The sequence below is a fragment of the Colletotrichum jinshuiense genome, chromosome 3 (genome assembly GCF_051148585.1).
Source record: "Colletotrichum jinshuiense chromosome 3, complete sequence".
In the NCBI taxonomy this organism is placed as follows: Eukaryota; Fungi; Ascomycota; class Sordariomycetes; order Glomerellales; family Glomerellaceae; genus Colletotrichum; species Colletotrichum jinshuiense.
Window position 1 is genome coordinate 1433499 of NC_139310.1, and position 15225 is coordinate 1448723.

Here is a 15225-nt window from a genome sequence, read left to right on the forward strand (position 1 = left end):
CATGTCGTCTCAACCTGAATGCTCTGGGCTTAAGATCGTCCGAACACGCCGAACATTGCTCTTTGCGGCTCATAATGGTGCTGGGACGGGGCGACGAATGAGAGCAAAATCCTTCATCAGCCGCACAGCTGGGGATAAGTTACACCGAGGATGTTTTGCTAGCCGGTGCTGGTTTCTACCGCCATGCTTTCGAGGTAGCGCGGCGACGATCACGCGTCTTGCCGGCAGGCGCACGAGTAGTAAGGCATTTGCTTCCGAACACCAGACGTCAGCCGAGCGCTTGTTGGGAATGGGAATTTCCCCAGAAAGGCACTCCGAGGCTCTTTAGTGCAGCGTAGGAGACTTTAGCCGTTGTGAGCGGCTGCCCTTGACTCTGCTATTAATAGCCAAGGTTCATCGGAGTTATCGAATGCACGCTGGGCAGCGTCAGTTTCACGTAGAGTGGCAGCAACCACACTTTTTAGCGTCTTGACCTTCTCGCCTCGCCGGCCATTTCTTGCCGTTTGTTTATGTAAAAAACGTTGTTGGGTTGCTTTGGTGCCTGGCTACGAGTGACATGGATGCTACGTTACCCCCCTTAATCTAGCGTTTGCCTCACGGGGGAGACCCTCGGGGTATTGAGAGTCGCTGTTGTCTAGGTACCATGACTAAAATAGGGGACATGGGGCAGGTCGTTTGTTTGTGACATCACTACCCACTTCTGCCCTATGTTAAGGTGTCTGGCGGCGTGCGCTGGCACCGCATAACAGTCCAGATATTGGTCGTAGTTTGGACGCTACAGGGGCTGAGGCGCAGTATTCTTTGGCTCAGCCGTGCCAACCACCCAACCAGCCATCTCGTTCAGCTTCCCATTCGACATGATCCATGTCAATCCGTTGCTAAATGGAGAACCGAACCAATCGGCGCGCGCGCGGGCTCCGTCTCCCGAGGCCGCCGATGGTCTGTGATGCCCAAAAATTCCCACCATTGCCCCGTTGAAGGTTGAAGGTTGACCACAGCCCTGGGGCGAACGGGGTTTGGACGAATTCGAACTTTGACGGCTAGAGCGGGCTGCCCATCGCCAAGCTCTCAAAGCCCCTTGTGAGACCCCTCTCGTATTTGTCCGCTCTCCACAGATGCAGGGTCCATGATGTCAATCGGCTCCGCAACATCCCTGGCCGGCATTACGAGAAGATCTTCGACTGGCAGTGCACCGGCACCGGCACCAGCACCAGCGCGCACCTCGCCTCTGCGCGAGCACCTCGCCTCTGCACCCCGTGATTACGAGGTGATCTTCGATGGGTCCCTGGACTACTGGTGGCACCGAGGCAACCAACATTGCCATCGTCAACTTGGTATATAAAGGGTTCAACAGAGCCGCCTCAATGGGTTATAGAAAGTTCTATTCCTCATCACACTCAAAAACAAAACAAACCATACCATCAATCTTAAAGTAATCAACCGACCACTTCAGTCTTTTCAGCAACCACATTTCTCAACACTCAACACCAATTACCAACCATCAAGATGCAGTTCTCCAAGACCCTCGCCGCCGTCACCTCCTTCGTCGCCGCCGTCTCCGGCGCGGCCGTCCCTAATGTCTACGGACGCCAGGCCAATGGCACCACCAACGGCACTGCCCCTGGCCTTGCCGACGGCGCCACCTTCCAGCTGATGGCCCTCCGCTCCGCCAGCCCCGTCCACTTCTCTCGCTTCCAGGCCGCCAAGAGCAGCATCTTCCTCCAGCTGCCCAGCCAGAACGCCACCTGCGACGCCGAGGACACCGGCGCTGCCACCTTCTACCTTAAGGACGGCGGCCTCTACCTGTACGCTGCCTCCGCCACCCCCCAGCAGCTCTACGCCGACCGCTCCGGCATGGGCCAGGGCAAGCTCGGCTACACTACCGGCGCCCAGCCCGCCCCCCGCAACGGCGAGCGCACCGGCTTCACCCTTGACCAGTACGGCGACCTCACCCTCGACGGCGCCTCCTTCCTCGCCTGCCCCAACAGCATTGAGGGCTCCTGGGCCGTCTGGGTTTCCGCTGGCGTCGCCAACCCCGCTGGCAACACCGGCTGCCTCGGTGTTGCTGTCCGCGCTGTCGAGGTTGCTGAGCCCAACAGCTGCTCTTACACTTCTTAAGCGACCTTTCCTATCTTAACGGCAACTTTCTCTTTATCACATCGGCATCGGTAAAAGGCACTGGAACAACTCGGGATATCCTATAGAATTGCGCGCTCCTGTATTTGTTCATCGCATAGCATTATCCTCACGGTAATTCCGTTGATGGAATCTGTACTTCACCCTACACTAGAGGGCATTTTACCTCCTTCAAACATGAATTAACATGGCATATTTTTTCATATTTATCTCGCTTTTATCGTGACCTATCTTCGTCTCAAAAGCTCTTAGCCTTCGTCACAGGCATGACTGTTCAAATTCATCGGTGAAATATGAGTGTGAAATATCTGCAGCAAACAGGAACTAGACATTTCACCTGCAACGGTGCCATCCCCAACCTCGATTATAGCGCAATTGACGGGGCTCGGATATGGTATCCTTGGGTGCCATTGACGTTCAAGTACTTCGACAGCTTGACATAATACATCAGATTTAAATCATTACTTACAAAGGTGAGTTACTCGAACCTCACCCCATGCTATCCTTCGACAGCTGCAATGCCCTCCTTATCTCCCTCCAACGTCACTTTGTTGAATTCGGGGTCATTTGTAGGCAACTCAACATGCCACTTTGAGATCTGCGCCGCGCCGATCTCGACCTCACCTTCCGTCCCGAAGGACAAGATGTGCCCGCCTTGGGTCCGGTCCTCCGTGATGAAGTGCAGGTGATCGCCGGCCACGCTTATCCCCTGCGTGTACTCGGGCGACCGGAAGCCGATAACGGTTCCCCGCACCGGCTTCTCCAGAGTGTGCGACGCCTGGTTCTTTCCGACTTCCATCAGTCCCTCTCCCGGCTTGCTCTGTCCACCCGCTGTCCGCACGGTGATATTCTTGAACGTGCCGTCAATTCTGATGGCCAGAAAGAAGTTTTTTGAGTCGGGGAAACCCTTGGACAGGTGTTCGAAGAGCTCCTTCTTGTTGTTGAAGCTGGCCTTTGTCGTCGATGTCGGTTGAAACCGCGTGACCATTGCAAACGGCGCAACGGTTTCACTGGCCGGGCTTGTATCAACGGCATTCACTGTGCCGTCCGACTTCATCTGGTAGAGCTTTCCGTCGAGGATGATCATCTCGCCGACCATGCAACGAAAGGTGCCAAGGCCCTGGTTTCCGTGGGACATGAGCTTCGCTACCGGCAGCCCCGTCGACGCGATGCCATCCATGAGCGCCGAGATAATGGAGTACTGGTAAATCTCGTTGGTCGCCATGACTGTACGGTGATGCAGATGCTGCAAAAATAATTGGAGTGGTGTGAGGTTCGCGGCTTCAGGTCTGAGAAGGGATACAGCCAAGACCGGGTCGGGTTTTGGAATGGTTGTGAGGTTGCGTTTGACTTTTGCCTGGAAATACTTCAATTGCTGACTGCAGCGCGCCCTGGCCATCCGGTGGCAGCATATACCGGTATTCGACAGAACCGTGCGGCCGGAGATGTCATCCACGGAAGCCGCCTCCAGTGGTTGAGTCATCAACCCAACAATTGCTGGTTCCACCTCGGGCGCTGACGTCAGTCGTGCGGCATCGTCGGCATCACCGCCTCACTATCTATCCATTGTTCCAAGCGCTAGGAGCTTTTGCGGCGTTACCACTCCGGTCCCTACCGGCATCGCGATATCGGAATTTCAAAGTGTGCTCATGATCGTTGGCATTTTTTGTTGGGCCCTTGAATTCGGCAAAACCAGTTTACTTCAGCGTTCTTGGTCGGGGCTCGCTCATTCATAACTGATTTCCTTCCCTTGGAAATAGTCGCAACGTCGCGACATCTGCAGCGCATTCCAACAACACTCCATCATCCATCAACATGTCAACCGAGACCGTCGATGTCGTGATCGACTCCCTCATCGCCGCGGGGGTGAAACACATCTTCGGCGTCCCGGGCGCCAAGATCGACTCCGTCTTCAACGCCCTCATCGACCGGCCCGAGATCAAGCTCGTCGTCTGCCGCCATGAGCAGAATGCCGCCTTTATCGCCGGCGCCATCGGCAGAATCACCGGAAGGCCCGGCGTCTGCATAGCCACCTCGGGCCCGGGGACCAGCAATCTCGTCACGGGACTCGTGACGGCCAACGACGAGGGCGCGCCCGTTGTCGCCATTGTCGGCGACGTTAAGCGCGTGCAGGCCGCCAAAAAGACGCATCAGAGCCTGCGAGGCGTGCAGCTGCTCCAGCCTGTCACTAAGAAGACCACGGGTGCCGTGCATCCGGACCAAATTTCCGAGATCCTGCTCGATGCATTCAGGACGGCGACGGCGTATCCGCAGGGTGCGACGGCCGTGAGCCTGCCTATCGACATCATGACAGCTGGGACCAAGACGACCATCCCTGCGCTACCAGCAACTGCGTTTACCCCTCCTGAGTATGGCACCTCCCCATCTTCATCGTTGAGCAGGGCTGCGGACATGATACAGAATGCAAAATTCCCCGTCCTGTTCCTCGGGTCGAGAGCAGCCACGCCAGAAGCCGTCGAGGCTGTCCACAGATTCCTTCGCAAGCACCCCATTCCTGTCGTCGAGACGTTCCAGGCGGCCGGATCTATCAGCCAGGAGTTGGCGCACCTTTTTTACGGCCGCATTGGCCTCTTCCGCAACCAGCCCGGTGACAAGCTACTGTCACAGGCGGACCTCGTAATTGTCGCAGGCTACGACCAGTCAGAATACGACGCCGACGCATGGCATAAGAACCAGAGTCTCGAGATCCTGCACCTGGACTGGATACCCGCCGACTACGGCGCCTTCTACAACCCGAAGCTTGAGCTTGTGGGTTCCATCGCCGCCAACGTAAAGGCACTTGGCGATATCCTCGCAAATGTTTCTCGGCCACAGGAATCAGAAGTCGCAAAAACAATCTTCACTGAATTCCACGCCTGGGAGCAAAGCCCCCAGGCTCTCGGCCAGACGGGAGACGGCCTAGTTCATCCTCTCTACTTCATCAAGCTTATGCAGGGCCTGCTGCCTCCATCCCCTACCCTTGCATCCGATGTGGGGAGCATGTACATCTGGCTCTCCCGCTTCTACTTCGCATACAGCCCCAAGTCCTTCCTGGTTTCCAACGTACAGCAGACCCTCGGCGTCGCCCTCCCCTGGGCTATCGGCGCATCCCTAGCCCAGGAGCCCCCATGCTCGAGAAAGGTCGTTAGCATCAGCGGTGACGGCGGGTTCCTGTACAGCGGGCAGGAGCTGGTGACGGCCGTGCAACAGGGCTGCAATATTACGCACTTCATCTGGAACGATGGAAAGTATAATATGGTTGAGTTTCAGGAGGTCGACAAGTATGGTCGCAGCTCGGGCGTCGACCTGGGAGGGGTCGACTTCGTCAAGTACGCGGAGGCGTTTGGCGCCAAGGGCTTGCGCGTCAGCCGTTCGTCGGAGTTGGAGGCTGTTATGAAGGAGGCGTTGAGTTACCAGGGAGTATGTGTGGTGGACGTTGAGATTGACTACTCCCACAATCATGAACTTATGAAGAATGTCATCCAGGAGAGCATTAGTTAGATTTTGTTATTCTACATGTAATGAAGAGTCGGCACTGTGCCGTCGTTGATTATGTTCCGTACCTACGAACTTGCCAAGGAGACCTTGCGACTTGCTCACCCTTTATGAAGCTTAGATCACTTCTCCGACCTCTAGTGGACATCACGACATTCCGGCATAGCCCTGTCTACAAGTATTTACTCGTAAGCTAGATGCTGCTAAACTAGATGCTGCGTTAAATATAATTTTTGCAATGTGTCTGACAGCAATGGTCGTTTGAACCGAGCTCCAAACGTGGCCCGTTCGGTACCTTCTACGGGTTCCTACGAGGCCGAGAATTGCCGTTGTTACAGTAGAGGACTGCTCTAGGCTGAAAATAAAACCCCTCTTACATATTTATAAAAAGAGGGCGGGAGGGCGCATCACATCAGTATGGGACGATACTAAGGATGCCCTGGAATTTGGCCCTCAGTTCGTGGTGACAAGAAACATATAAAGGTAGTCGTCGGACTTTTAAACAGTTCTAAGCAGCGCTCGTGGTTGACTAAGTAACCGAGCCTCGCACTACCAATGTTGCATGCCAAGGACCTCGACACCCCGGTGTCGTTGCAAATGCTGGGGAAAGACACGCCGCTCTCATCTCCCATCCTCCAAAGCCCGTCTCCGCAGTGGCTCAGCCCTATGATATAGGTAGGGTGTTTCCAACGGGGCACGCGGGCGCAGATTCCGGGCGGGGGAAATCGAGGTTTGGCGTGCATTGGCCCGGGCGGGCGGGGTTTCGATGCAGTGGTTGCGGTCTGCTTCCGCTAGCCGGGGTCTGTTCTCGAATGAGCTTTGAGTTTGGCCCTCGGCGGCTTCGGGGTTGTTTTGTGCCCCGCGCGACGGCGACCGAGTGATTTATAATCCAGGCTTCCCATGTCTCAAATCCGCAGGGAGTTTCGAGGAGGGCGGGTGTTCCCCTCATGTGGACGACCTTGCATCACGACATTGCTTTACTAATGGTGCAACTGATGCCTCGTCGTGACAATTGGTAATCAAGAATCAAACGTCGGCCTCCTTCAAATATCGAGTCGCCTCGCCATCACCGCTGTCCACATCAGACCCGAAAAGCAATCCAATCAGTATATACACTCGACTTATCGTTGAACCTCCTCCTGATCAACCCCGCAATGTCTGTCGCCGCCCCCAAGCTCAAGTTGTACACCAACCACGGCTGCCCATGTACGTAATATCATACCTCGCCTCGCGCTCATTCCATCGTATGCCCCTCTTCACGCAAACTCATAGCCAAATGCAAATTAAGCTTGGATGACCCTTGAATCGAGATGCTGTCAAGGTCCCCCAACTGATCTATTCGCCTAGGGGCTCACCGTGCGCACATTGCTCTCGCCGAGCTCGGCCTCCCCTTTGAGGAGGAGATCATTGACCTGTCCGTCCCGCGTACGCAGGAGTACCTCAAGATCAACCCTCGCGGTCTGGTCCCATCGCTGTCCTACGACGGGGAGATCATCACCGAGTCGGCCATCGTTAGCCAGTTTCTGGCCGACGCCCACCCGTCGCACCTCGTGCCTGTGGCTGGTTCCAAGGACGCCGCCCTTCGCCGCGCACGCATCAACTTCTTCGTCGACGCCTACTTCAGCAAGGCCAACTCGCACATCTTCAAGCTGTACGGCGCCAAGTCGGAGGCCGATACCCAGGAGATCGCCCAGAACTTTGTCGACGCCGTTGTCAAGGAGGTCGAGCCCCTGCTCCAGGATGCCGCGCCGTACTTTGGCGGCAGCGACAAGGTTACTTTGGCCGAGGTGAGTTTGTAGCATTCCGGATCTCGCGGGCTATGTACCCGAGACCTTCTACATTGATCCATAAGACCCTTACTAACACCATTCCTAGGTCCTTACTGGCTCCTTCACCTTGAGACTCTTCTCATTCGCCAAATATGAGCTCATCCCGAAGAGCATCATCGCCTCTCTGGAAGAGAAGGCCCCTAACTTTTACAAGTGGGCCCAGGCCGTCAACAACACTCCGAGCGTGAACCAAATCTACGAGGAAGAATTGGTCGTTGAGAGGACGAAGGCAAGGCTTGCTACCTTGCGAGCTGCTAGCGCTTAGGCCGTTCATGTCTCATGAAGGGCTATTGATGTCAGAATTCGGGGTTTGTAACCGAACTTATGTTGTCCATGATACAAATTGCTTTCAGTGGTCAATCTAGTTGATAATAACATTCGAGAACTTTCCGGCCTGGTTCGATGTATACGTGATCTGAGGGTTTAATTCTCATCCTACTTGCTAGAGTTGCGAATCACCTCAAGCTACATGACTCCAGAGTTGTCGTCCAAACAATGTATGATCGCATCGTTTTCGAGTCATTCCCCAAATATGGATTATCGAGATGGAGGCGAATCTTTCAGGAGCAGCACAGGTATTACGAGGTATACCGTCCAAAGCTATGGCCAGCCGCGGGGAATTATTCGCATTGCGTTCCGCCACACGGGATGAATTGGGCAAGGGATTTGGTTCACTTGGCGTTGCTCACTGAGACCTATCAAAGAGCAAGCCTCACGACGTCTGCCGCACATGTTGGGGTAAAGTTTCGAAATCGGAGCCGGTCAAAAAGGTAGATGGTCGGACTGCAAGCACCACACCTCATGCAAAGTCAATGCAGCGCGTCCATTGTTCGAGAAGCTTGATAAACTTTGAACTTTACGCCATTCAACAACAATAGCGCCGTATGAGCATGTGTCGGAAGCTTTTACTCCGGCGGAGATATATACCGATCAGGTCTGTCTCCGGAGATTTATACCGATCCAGTGGTGATATATTCAGAATGTACGATGCCATGCTGAGTGAATGCATCCACTTACATACATACAAAGAGGCCGAAGATCAGGCCAACTTACGCCCTTGCTGGTCCGGGTTGTGCTTCCAGGGGGCACTGTAAAAGGCAGCGAAGCTCGAATCTTCATAAGATTTGCCCACAATCGCTCTTTCTACTGGTATCTTCAAGTTCTACTATGAGAATTTTCCCAAATGGAGATACTTTGTGCAGAAGGCGGAGAAAATACCTGGAAAGTATGGAAGGCTTGGTCTTGGGAAACATCCTATCCAGTCAAAAAGGGGTAAAAAAGCCGCCAACATGGATGCATGGAATGAAAAGCACATCGGCCAATCATCATTTGGATGCGTCAAGTTCTGTGCTCGCCGCAAATATTGCCCGAGGGGACGAGGAGAACGGTCGACGGCAAGACGGTGCAGGGCGCGGGAGGATGGCAGAGTCTAAATAGAGTTTCCATTCAGACCAAACAGAACAGCGCAAATCAAACAACCCCTCTAACTGCGTAGCAGCCACTGGTTTTACTTCGTCCCAGTCTTTGAATGAGTGGGCGACTAGCCACAAAAGGTGGTTGCGAGAAGTCGCCCTCGAAACACAAAGTGTGAAACAACACAGCGTAGACCCTGGGAAGCACCCGGTTAGAGACAAGCATCGCGAGCGGGGAAGTTGGGCCGGGCGCACCTGTATTAGTATCTGACGCCCCCTCAGAACACGGACTTTGCGGCGCTGCACTGCACGTCGTATGGAGATGGCGACGAGCACGGTTCGCTTTGATAGTCACCTCCTTGATCAATCCAACAGTTAGGTAATGGCGAGACGGCGGGATGCCCTGTTCCCGTGAAACATGACAACCGACACCATGCTAGAATACATATCCAAACTCTAAAATCCTCGAATGGCGATGTGCAGATTCAAATGCCGAAATGTGCCAACTACTGGGCTTCAAGAGTGGCAAGGGGTAATCATGCAGCTATGCCTCATCATCACCAATCAACGTGGTAAACAAATCCCCCGTTAATCAATAAAAACGCGCACAGAACATGTTACACACGCACAGCCCTTTTCGACATTTCATCCCATCCGCAAACCTCGCAACACCCGGACCTTGGTCAGGAGCAAGCGTGTTGGAAGAGCTCTGTTCCCTCAGGACGTTCTCCGTGGTGAACTTTCGGCCCATCTGGCCACTGGAGCAAGGACCAGTTATCCTTGATGTGTCAAGCTTGAAAGGCGAACGCCACAAACATGTTCGGGGTTGATAACATCGATTGTTCCCACCACACACCTGTTGTATTTTCAATACTCCACTGACAACATCCCTAACCGCAAAGGTGTAGATTACGACACTCCAGGGAATACGTTACATGCCGCCCGGTGCGGCGACCTGACGACGTAGTCCTGCCGATATCTATCGAGCATTACTGGACCTCGAAGATCCACCGGAAGCTACAGTTGCACGGAGGTTTGAAGACCGTTGGTTACGATCGCTGAACCTGGTCATTATGCGCCTCTCCACATCATCTGCGGCCTCTTACGGTCTGCTGTGGATCGTCTTAGCGCTCTCAGTAGTAGGCATTGGGGGAGCGAATGGGCAAAATTTCCACGTTGGACGGGAAGTACAGTTGGTCGAACGGCAGCTGCCAGACCTCAGCAACATCTCTACATGCGGAGTAAGCGGTTTGCTGGATATGTCGCTGTTGAAAAGTTCACTTTGACTAACATTCAATCTAGTTGAACTGTCTCGTTCAGGGTATCTCGGGTGTAGGATGCGACCTGACGAACACAACATGTTCTTGTGCAAGCACTGGGCTAGGGCAACAGGTCGCCTCTTGCCTATTGGCAAATTGCACGATGCAAGACTCTTTGGGTGAGTTTCTATCGATACCGTCGTTGGCTCGTTGCAGAGAGAAGCGGTATGCTGATTGGCGATTTAGACCTCGCGAGACTTCAGGCTTCGCAGTGTAACTATCCACACGAGTCCCAGACAACGAAGGTGCTCGCCATTCTCATCACGGTCTACATGTCTGCAGTTCTTGCAATTATCTTGCGGCTGGTTGCCAAGAGTTTCGCAAAAACATGGAACCTAGACGACGTGTTGATAATCTCCGCGATGGTAAGTATACCAACTCCAATCCCCCACGGAACATTAGGAACGATTTACGGGACTTTAGACTAACTAGCTGCAACAGATCATTGCTATCGTACCTGTTTCCTGTATAGTTTTGAGTATGTTATTCTTGGTTGGTATATAATAGAACGAAACGTAACTAACGATCAAAAGTGTCTACTAAAGGGTTTGGAACGCACCTGTACGATCTACAACCTGGCGGGCTGCTTGAAATATTACGTCTTTGTGAGTATATTACTTTTCGGACTCAAAAGCCCTCTCAACTAGTAGCTAATACACCTCTCAAGTATACGTGGCTGAGATTGTATATGTCTTCGTCCTACTTCTCGCCAAGTTGTCTCTTGTCGTCTTCTATTTGCGAATCTTCACCGTACCGAAATTCCGCATCGCCGCCTACACACTGATTGGATTTCTCATTATTGGACAATTTGCCATCGGTTTTCTCACCATCTTCTCTTGTCATCCGATCGAACTGTTCTGGAACAGGGACATTCATACCGGCGGGTGCCTCGACATAAACCAGTTAGCATATGCCAACTCGGCCCTGGCCATCATCCAGGACCTGGTCATCCTCGCACTCCCGGTAGCAATGCTCCCTGGTTTACAAATGAACCGCAACAAGAAAATCTCCGTCGCCATGGTTTTTCTGCTCGGTTCGGTTGGATTCATCTCGACGATCATTCGGCTTCAGGTCCTGGCGGTGTTCGGCAACTCAATCGATCCGACATGGGACTACGCCCCTGTGGTATGGTGGACAACTGTCGAACTTGGTGTTGTTATTGTCTGCGCCTGCATGCCCATGATTCGCAACCTTGTGGAGAAGCTGTTCCCTGGGTTCTCGCTTTTCACCAAGTGGACATCACCCAAGCCTTCCCAAGACAGCTATCCATCATCAAGTGACAGCGACACAAAGTCGCCCAAAATGGGGCGGTATCAAAAATTTGGACGGAGTTACAGCCCTCCTCAGTTCAGCGACAACTACGTTCGCGATCATATCACTGCCCCCCCAGTACCTCCCAAGGACGATCGGCCGCCCAAATATCCAGACAGACACGCACGCAATGAATCGAAGCCCCAAGTCGTCGAATACGAGACTTCACCATCACCTCAACCATACGACCTCTCATGGAGGTCGATCAACCCGTATGGAGTCTCAGCCGACAACCCCCAAGCAGTCGGGAAAACGAATTATAGGCTCGAGACCAAGATGGTTGAGAGAAAAGAAAAAAACTTTGACGGGATACAGAAGGGTCATTGTCCTCGCTGTAGAAGACGACGCTGTATGTGTGCTGATTCTTAACACTATTCTTAAATAATTATACAAGATATCCATTTGTTTCAACATTACCCAAAAATTCCTATAGATACAGGCTGCAACTTGTTCCTCCCTGCAAGCTCACTAGAATGGCCACCAACTATCAAATGCGTCTACAATAAACATATATATGTATCAATTTCTGTGCAATTGCTGCAAAGGCAATACAGGAGCAAAGATGCCAAGGTCAGCAAACATGCGGGGTAACTCAGGGCTCAATGTTGTATGCAATTACGTCAACATGCAGCCACAATTCCATTGCTTTACATAGTACTATGTTTCCCAAGTACTTTGCCTTCACTTCCAAACAAGCCGCCGATACACACGTTTTCATCGGCATAGAGCCTCATGCCCAATCATGATTCATAACGCCTGATTTTAAATCGAAAGACCGGTAATGCAGAAGCCCTGACGCGGCATTCGCTATTTCAGTCGACATATATCCGCTAAGCCCAAACAGGCCACGCTCCCTTTGCACATTTCTTGATAGAAACTCGCATCGTAGCATCGCCTCGCAGCTCACGCGAAACATGTGCGCCCACATCACAAGTATCCCGCTGGCGCTCAGTCTCATCGGCCTGCTGATCGTGTCGGCGGTTGGGTGTGATGGACTTCTGCGGAAGAATGAGCTCGAGTTGCCCCGCAACCTCTTGACGCAGGCTCCGCCATTGTCGACTGGTGATGCGATCAGTTTAATGACGCGAGCCCACTGGATGCGCCAGGCCAATCTAGCCTTGCCCAACATCTGCCCGTTCGCGGCTTTTGGTTCTGTCATTGTGAACCATACAGCTGGGGGACTGGGGGAGCTGGTCTGCGTCGGTGCGAACAATAACCAAGGCTCAGGCAATCCAACTCTTCATGGTACGAAATGCTTACAGCCACAAACGTGCCTCTACATACGTTTTTTTTTGGTACTGAAATGAAGTAGGAGAGATCGTAGCCATTAACAACTGCTCGGCACTATTCGTCGATCCTAAGGGACCCTACAAGATGACGCCGGCGGAGGCCGTGGCCGCCCTTACCGATCTGACGCTCTACACCAATGCTGAGAGCTGCCCCATGTGCGCATCAGCCATTCGCTGGGCGGGCTTCAAGGAATACGTCTACGGCACCAGCATTGACACCCTCGTAGAGAAGGGATGGAGGCAGATTCGCATCAGCTCCAGGGACGTCTTCAGCCGGTCTTCTAGCTTACCTCACCAAACGAGGTTGATTGGTGCGGTGTTGGAAAATGAGACGGACGTGTTCTTCAGCTGGCAGTTTAATCCAGACGCACCTTGTCCGCAGGGCTGTTCTCGGCATGGGGATCAGAGCGCGTGCCGTCGTTCATAAGGCACGAAGCAGCAAGCCCAACTGGTTTGAGTTGAGCCATCAAAATCCCCTCCGATTGAGCAAGATGACGAACATGCTGTGAGGGTATTGAGTCAACAATACAGCTTTAACCTTCTCGGATCTTCGGATCTCGCCTGGACTATTCTATTATTAAGAGTATAGAGTTTTTCTGCAATGAACGAGTCGTGTCAGTTGCGCGGCAAATTCTCAACTAGGCAACAATGTTGGTATTAGACACGCAAAACAAACGTGTTCAAGACACAACGACGTGACCACTGCAGGAAGCCAAGCAGTACGGAAAACATCGTTGAGTGAATGATAGAAAACAAATTAGAAAAAAAGGGAGAAGCCCGAAGAAAAAGATATAGAATGACCCCAACCCGATTTGAACGGATAACCTTGAGCGCGAGAGTTAGTACCTTTGGTCATGTTGCAGGTGGAAATGCAGGAGACGGTGAGTTTGAGATCCGCTTACCTTTCGATCTGGAGTCGAACGCGCTACCGTTGCGCCATGAGGCCGATGAGGGCATTAGCAGCTATCATGGTATCTAAGTGGGTAGGAGGGGCCCGTGGGCCTCGTCCGTCCGCGTGATCTCTCTCTAGCCGGGGTCTGGATCGCTTGGCTTCGGAATGATTCAGCCGAGGTCTTTGGGTAAATGAGCGTCTTTGAGCAACAAGAGCTTTGCATGTCTTCGCACTGGGCTTAAGTCTCTTGAACAGCCGGTTCTAAGATCCAAAAGGATGGTAGTACCTCGCCGTATTTCAGATCTTGGCATTAGTAGTCATCTAGACTAACCCACGGTAGTGGCTTAGGCGAGAATTTCCATCGGAAGGATAGCTAATTTCCAAATGGATCAGGTCCAAATGGCGACTAGGGTGACCTTGGTCGGGATGGTCGGACACCGAAAACCGCAGTATACATACCATATACGACTACTGAGTATATGTGTACAAAACCAGGTTGTAGCCTAATCATCTCAGTAAATGTGACTATGGCTCCCAAGATTAAGGGCAAAAAGGTAGCGGGTGCTAAGCAAAGTGATTGGCCATAGCCCCAGTGCCTAGATTGAACAAAAGTCTCAGAGCTTTTGGACACAAACAACGTTTATGGTAACAACGTTCGCTCCATTGCAAAACTTTTTTTACCTGAAGGGCAGCGACAAGCTTGAAATTACTAAAAATAAGAATATGAAAGAGAAAAAGCAAAATGCGAGGGCCCAATCGGGATTCGAACCCGAGACCTCGCCCAATCACGCTGAGCGCAAGGGTTGTAGCACCCGAAGGGCGAATCATACCACTAGACCATTGAGCCGAGCTGGAATTTCCGTATACGGAAACCAATGGTTGCTCAGCGGGCAAAATCCAAGCCCTATGATTTGTATGCGTGGAGCTGCACCTCTCTCGCTGATGGTTTGTAAAGAACTCAGTTATCCTGCGTTTATCATCCAAAAGTGATTGGTGTGTGCTTGCGTGGGCTTGGTGGATGGCACTTACGATAGCAAGCAGATAGCATTGCAACACGCCTTGTTTACCGAGGCATGAGCAAGAGTATCGTCCCATACTGAACATAAGGACTGGGCCTCTCCCATCTTGCAACAAAGCTTTGCCAAGGATAGCGTAATGTAAATACCCAAAGGCTGTTGGGTCCCGAGTTGAAGCCCATCTCCACAATCCAGACTCGTTGTGGCAGTAATACTGGGCCTTTACGCACAATCGCTCGCACGTTCACTGCAGGTCCGGTACTCCAGCGTTTCCACATATAAGAAATAGGCTATGGACCAAGCTTGACACATACCAATTCAGGTCACTTAATGGGTCGGTGGTAAGCTAGCCATGTGACACCTCGATCCAATCCTGGACATGCTATCAATTTACAAACAAAAGGGTCGACTCATTCGAGAGCATCCCAAGAAAATCCCCAATTGTCGGTTCCAAGGCGTTGATTGCTTTACATTCGGCCTTAAACTCGCCGGATAGCATTGTCTTTATCATTGGCGGGGGTTGACC

The 15225-nt window shown here is 52.4% G+C and overlaps 5 protein-coding genes across 5 annotated transcripts; 4 read left to right on the forward strand and 1 right to left on the reverse strand.

The window, feature by feature from the left end:
• Positions 1 to 1506: 1506 nt before the first annotated feature.
• On the forward strand, positions 1507 to 2118 carry EsH8_III_000426 (uncharacterized protein; the record flags this gene model as incomplete). Its single annotated transcript, XM_083262151.1, has 1 exon — positions 1507 to 2118. One exon carries the CDS (start codon positions 1507 to 1509, stop codon positions 2116 to 2118), a length of 612 nt encoding a protein of 203 aa, XP_083122638.1.
• Positions 2119 to 2635: 517 nt separating this feature from the next.
• Positions 2636 to 3361, reverse strand: EsH8_III_000427 (alpha-acetolactate decarboxylase; the record flags this gene model as incomplete). Its single annotated transcript, XM_083262152.1, has 1 exon — positions 2636 to 3361. The coding sequence occupies one exon, from the start codon at positions 3359 to 3361 to the stop codon at positions 2636 to 2638; it is 726 nt and encodes a 241-aa protein (XP_083122639.1).
• Positions 3362 to 3951: 590 nt separating this feature from the next.
• On the forward strand, positions 3952 to 5637 carry EsH8_III_000428 (uncharacterized protein; the record flags this gene model as incomplete). The annotated part of the gene is made up of 1 exon (XM_083262153.1): positions 3952 to 5637. One exon carries the CDS (start codon positions 3952 to 3954, stop codon positions 5635 to 5637), a length of 1686 nt encoding a protein of 561 aa, XP_083122640.1.
• Positions 5638 to 6785: 1148 nt separating this feature from the next.
• EsH8_III_000429 (thioredoxin-like protein) lies at positions 6786 to 7725 on the forward strand (the record flags this gene model as incomplete). Its single annotated transcript, XM_083262154.1, has 3 exons — positions 6786 to 6837; positions 6979 to 7418; positions 7507 to 7725. The coding sequence occupies 3 exons, from the start codon at positions 6786 to 6788 to the stop codon at positions 7723 to 7725; spliced, it is 711 nt and encodes a 236-aa protein (XP_083122641.1).
• A 2569-nt stretch (positions 7726 to 10294) lies between these two features.
• Positions 10295 to 13300, forward strand: EsH8_III_000430 (nucleoside deaminase; the record flags this gene model as incomplete). The annotated part of the gene is made up of 8 exons (XM_083262155.1): positions 10295 to 10310; positions 10378 to 10556; positions 10633 to 10669; positions 10725 to 10796; positions 10859 to 11714; positions 12377 to 12747; positions 12815 to 13067; positions 13147 to 13300. 8 exons carry the CDS (start codon positions 10295 to 10297, stop codon positions 13298 to 13300), a joined length of 1938 nt encoding a protein of 645 aa, XP_083122642.1.
• Between the last annotated feature and the right edge of the window lie 1925 nt (positions 13301 to 15225).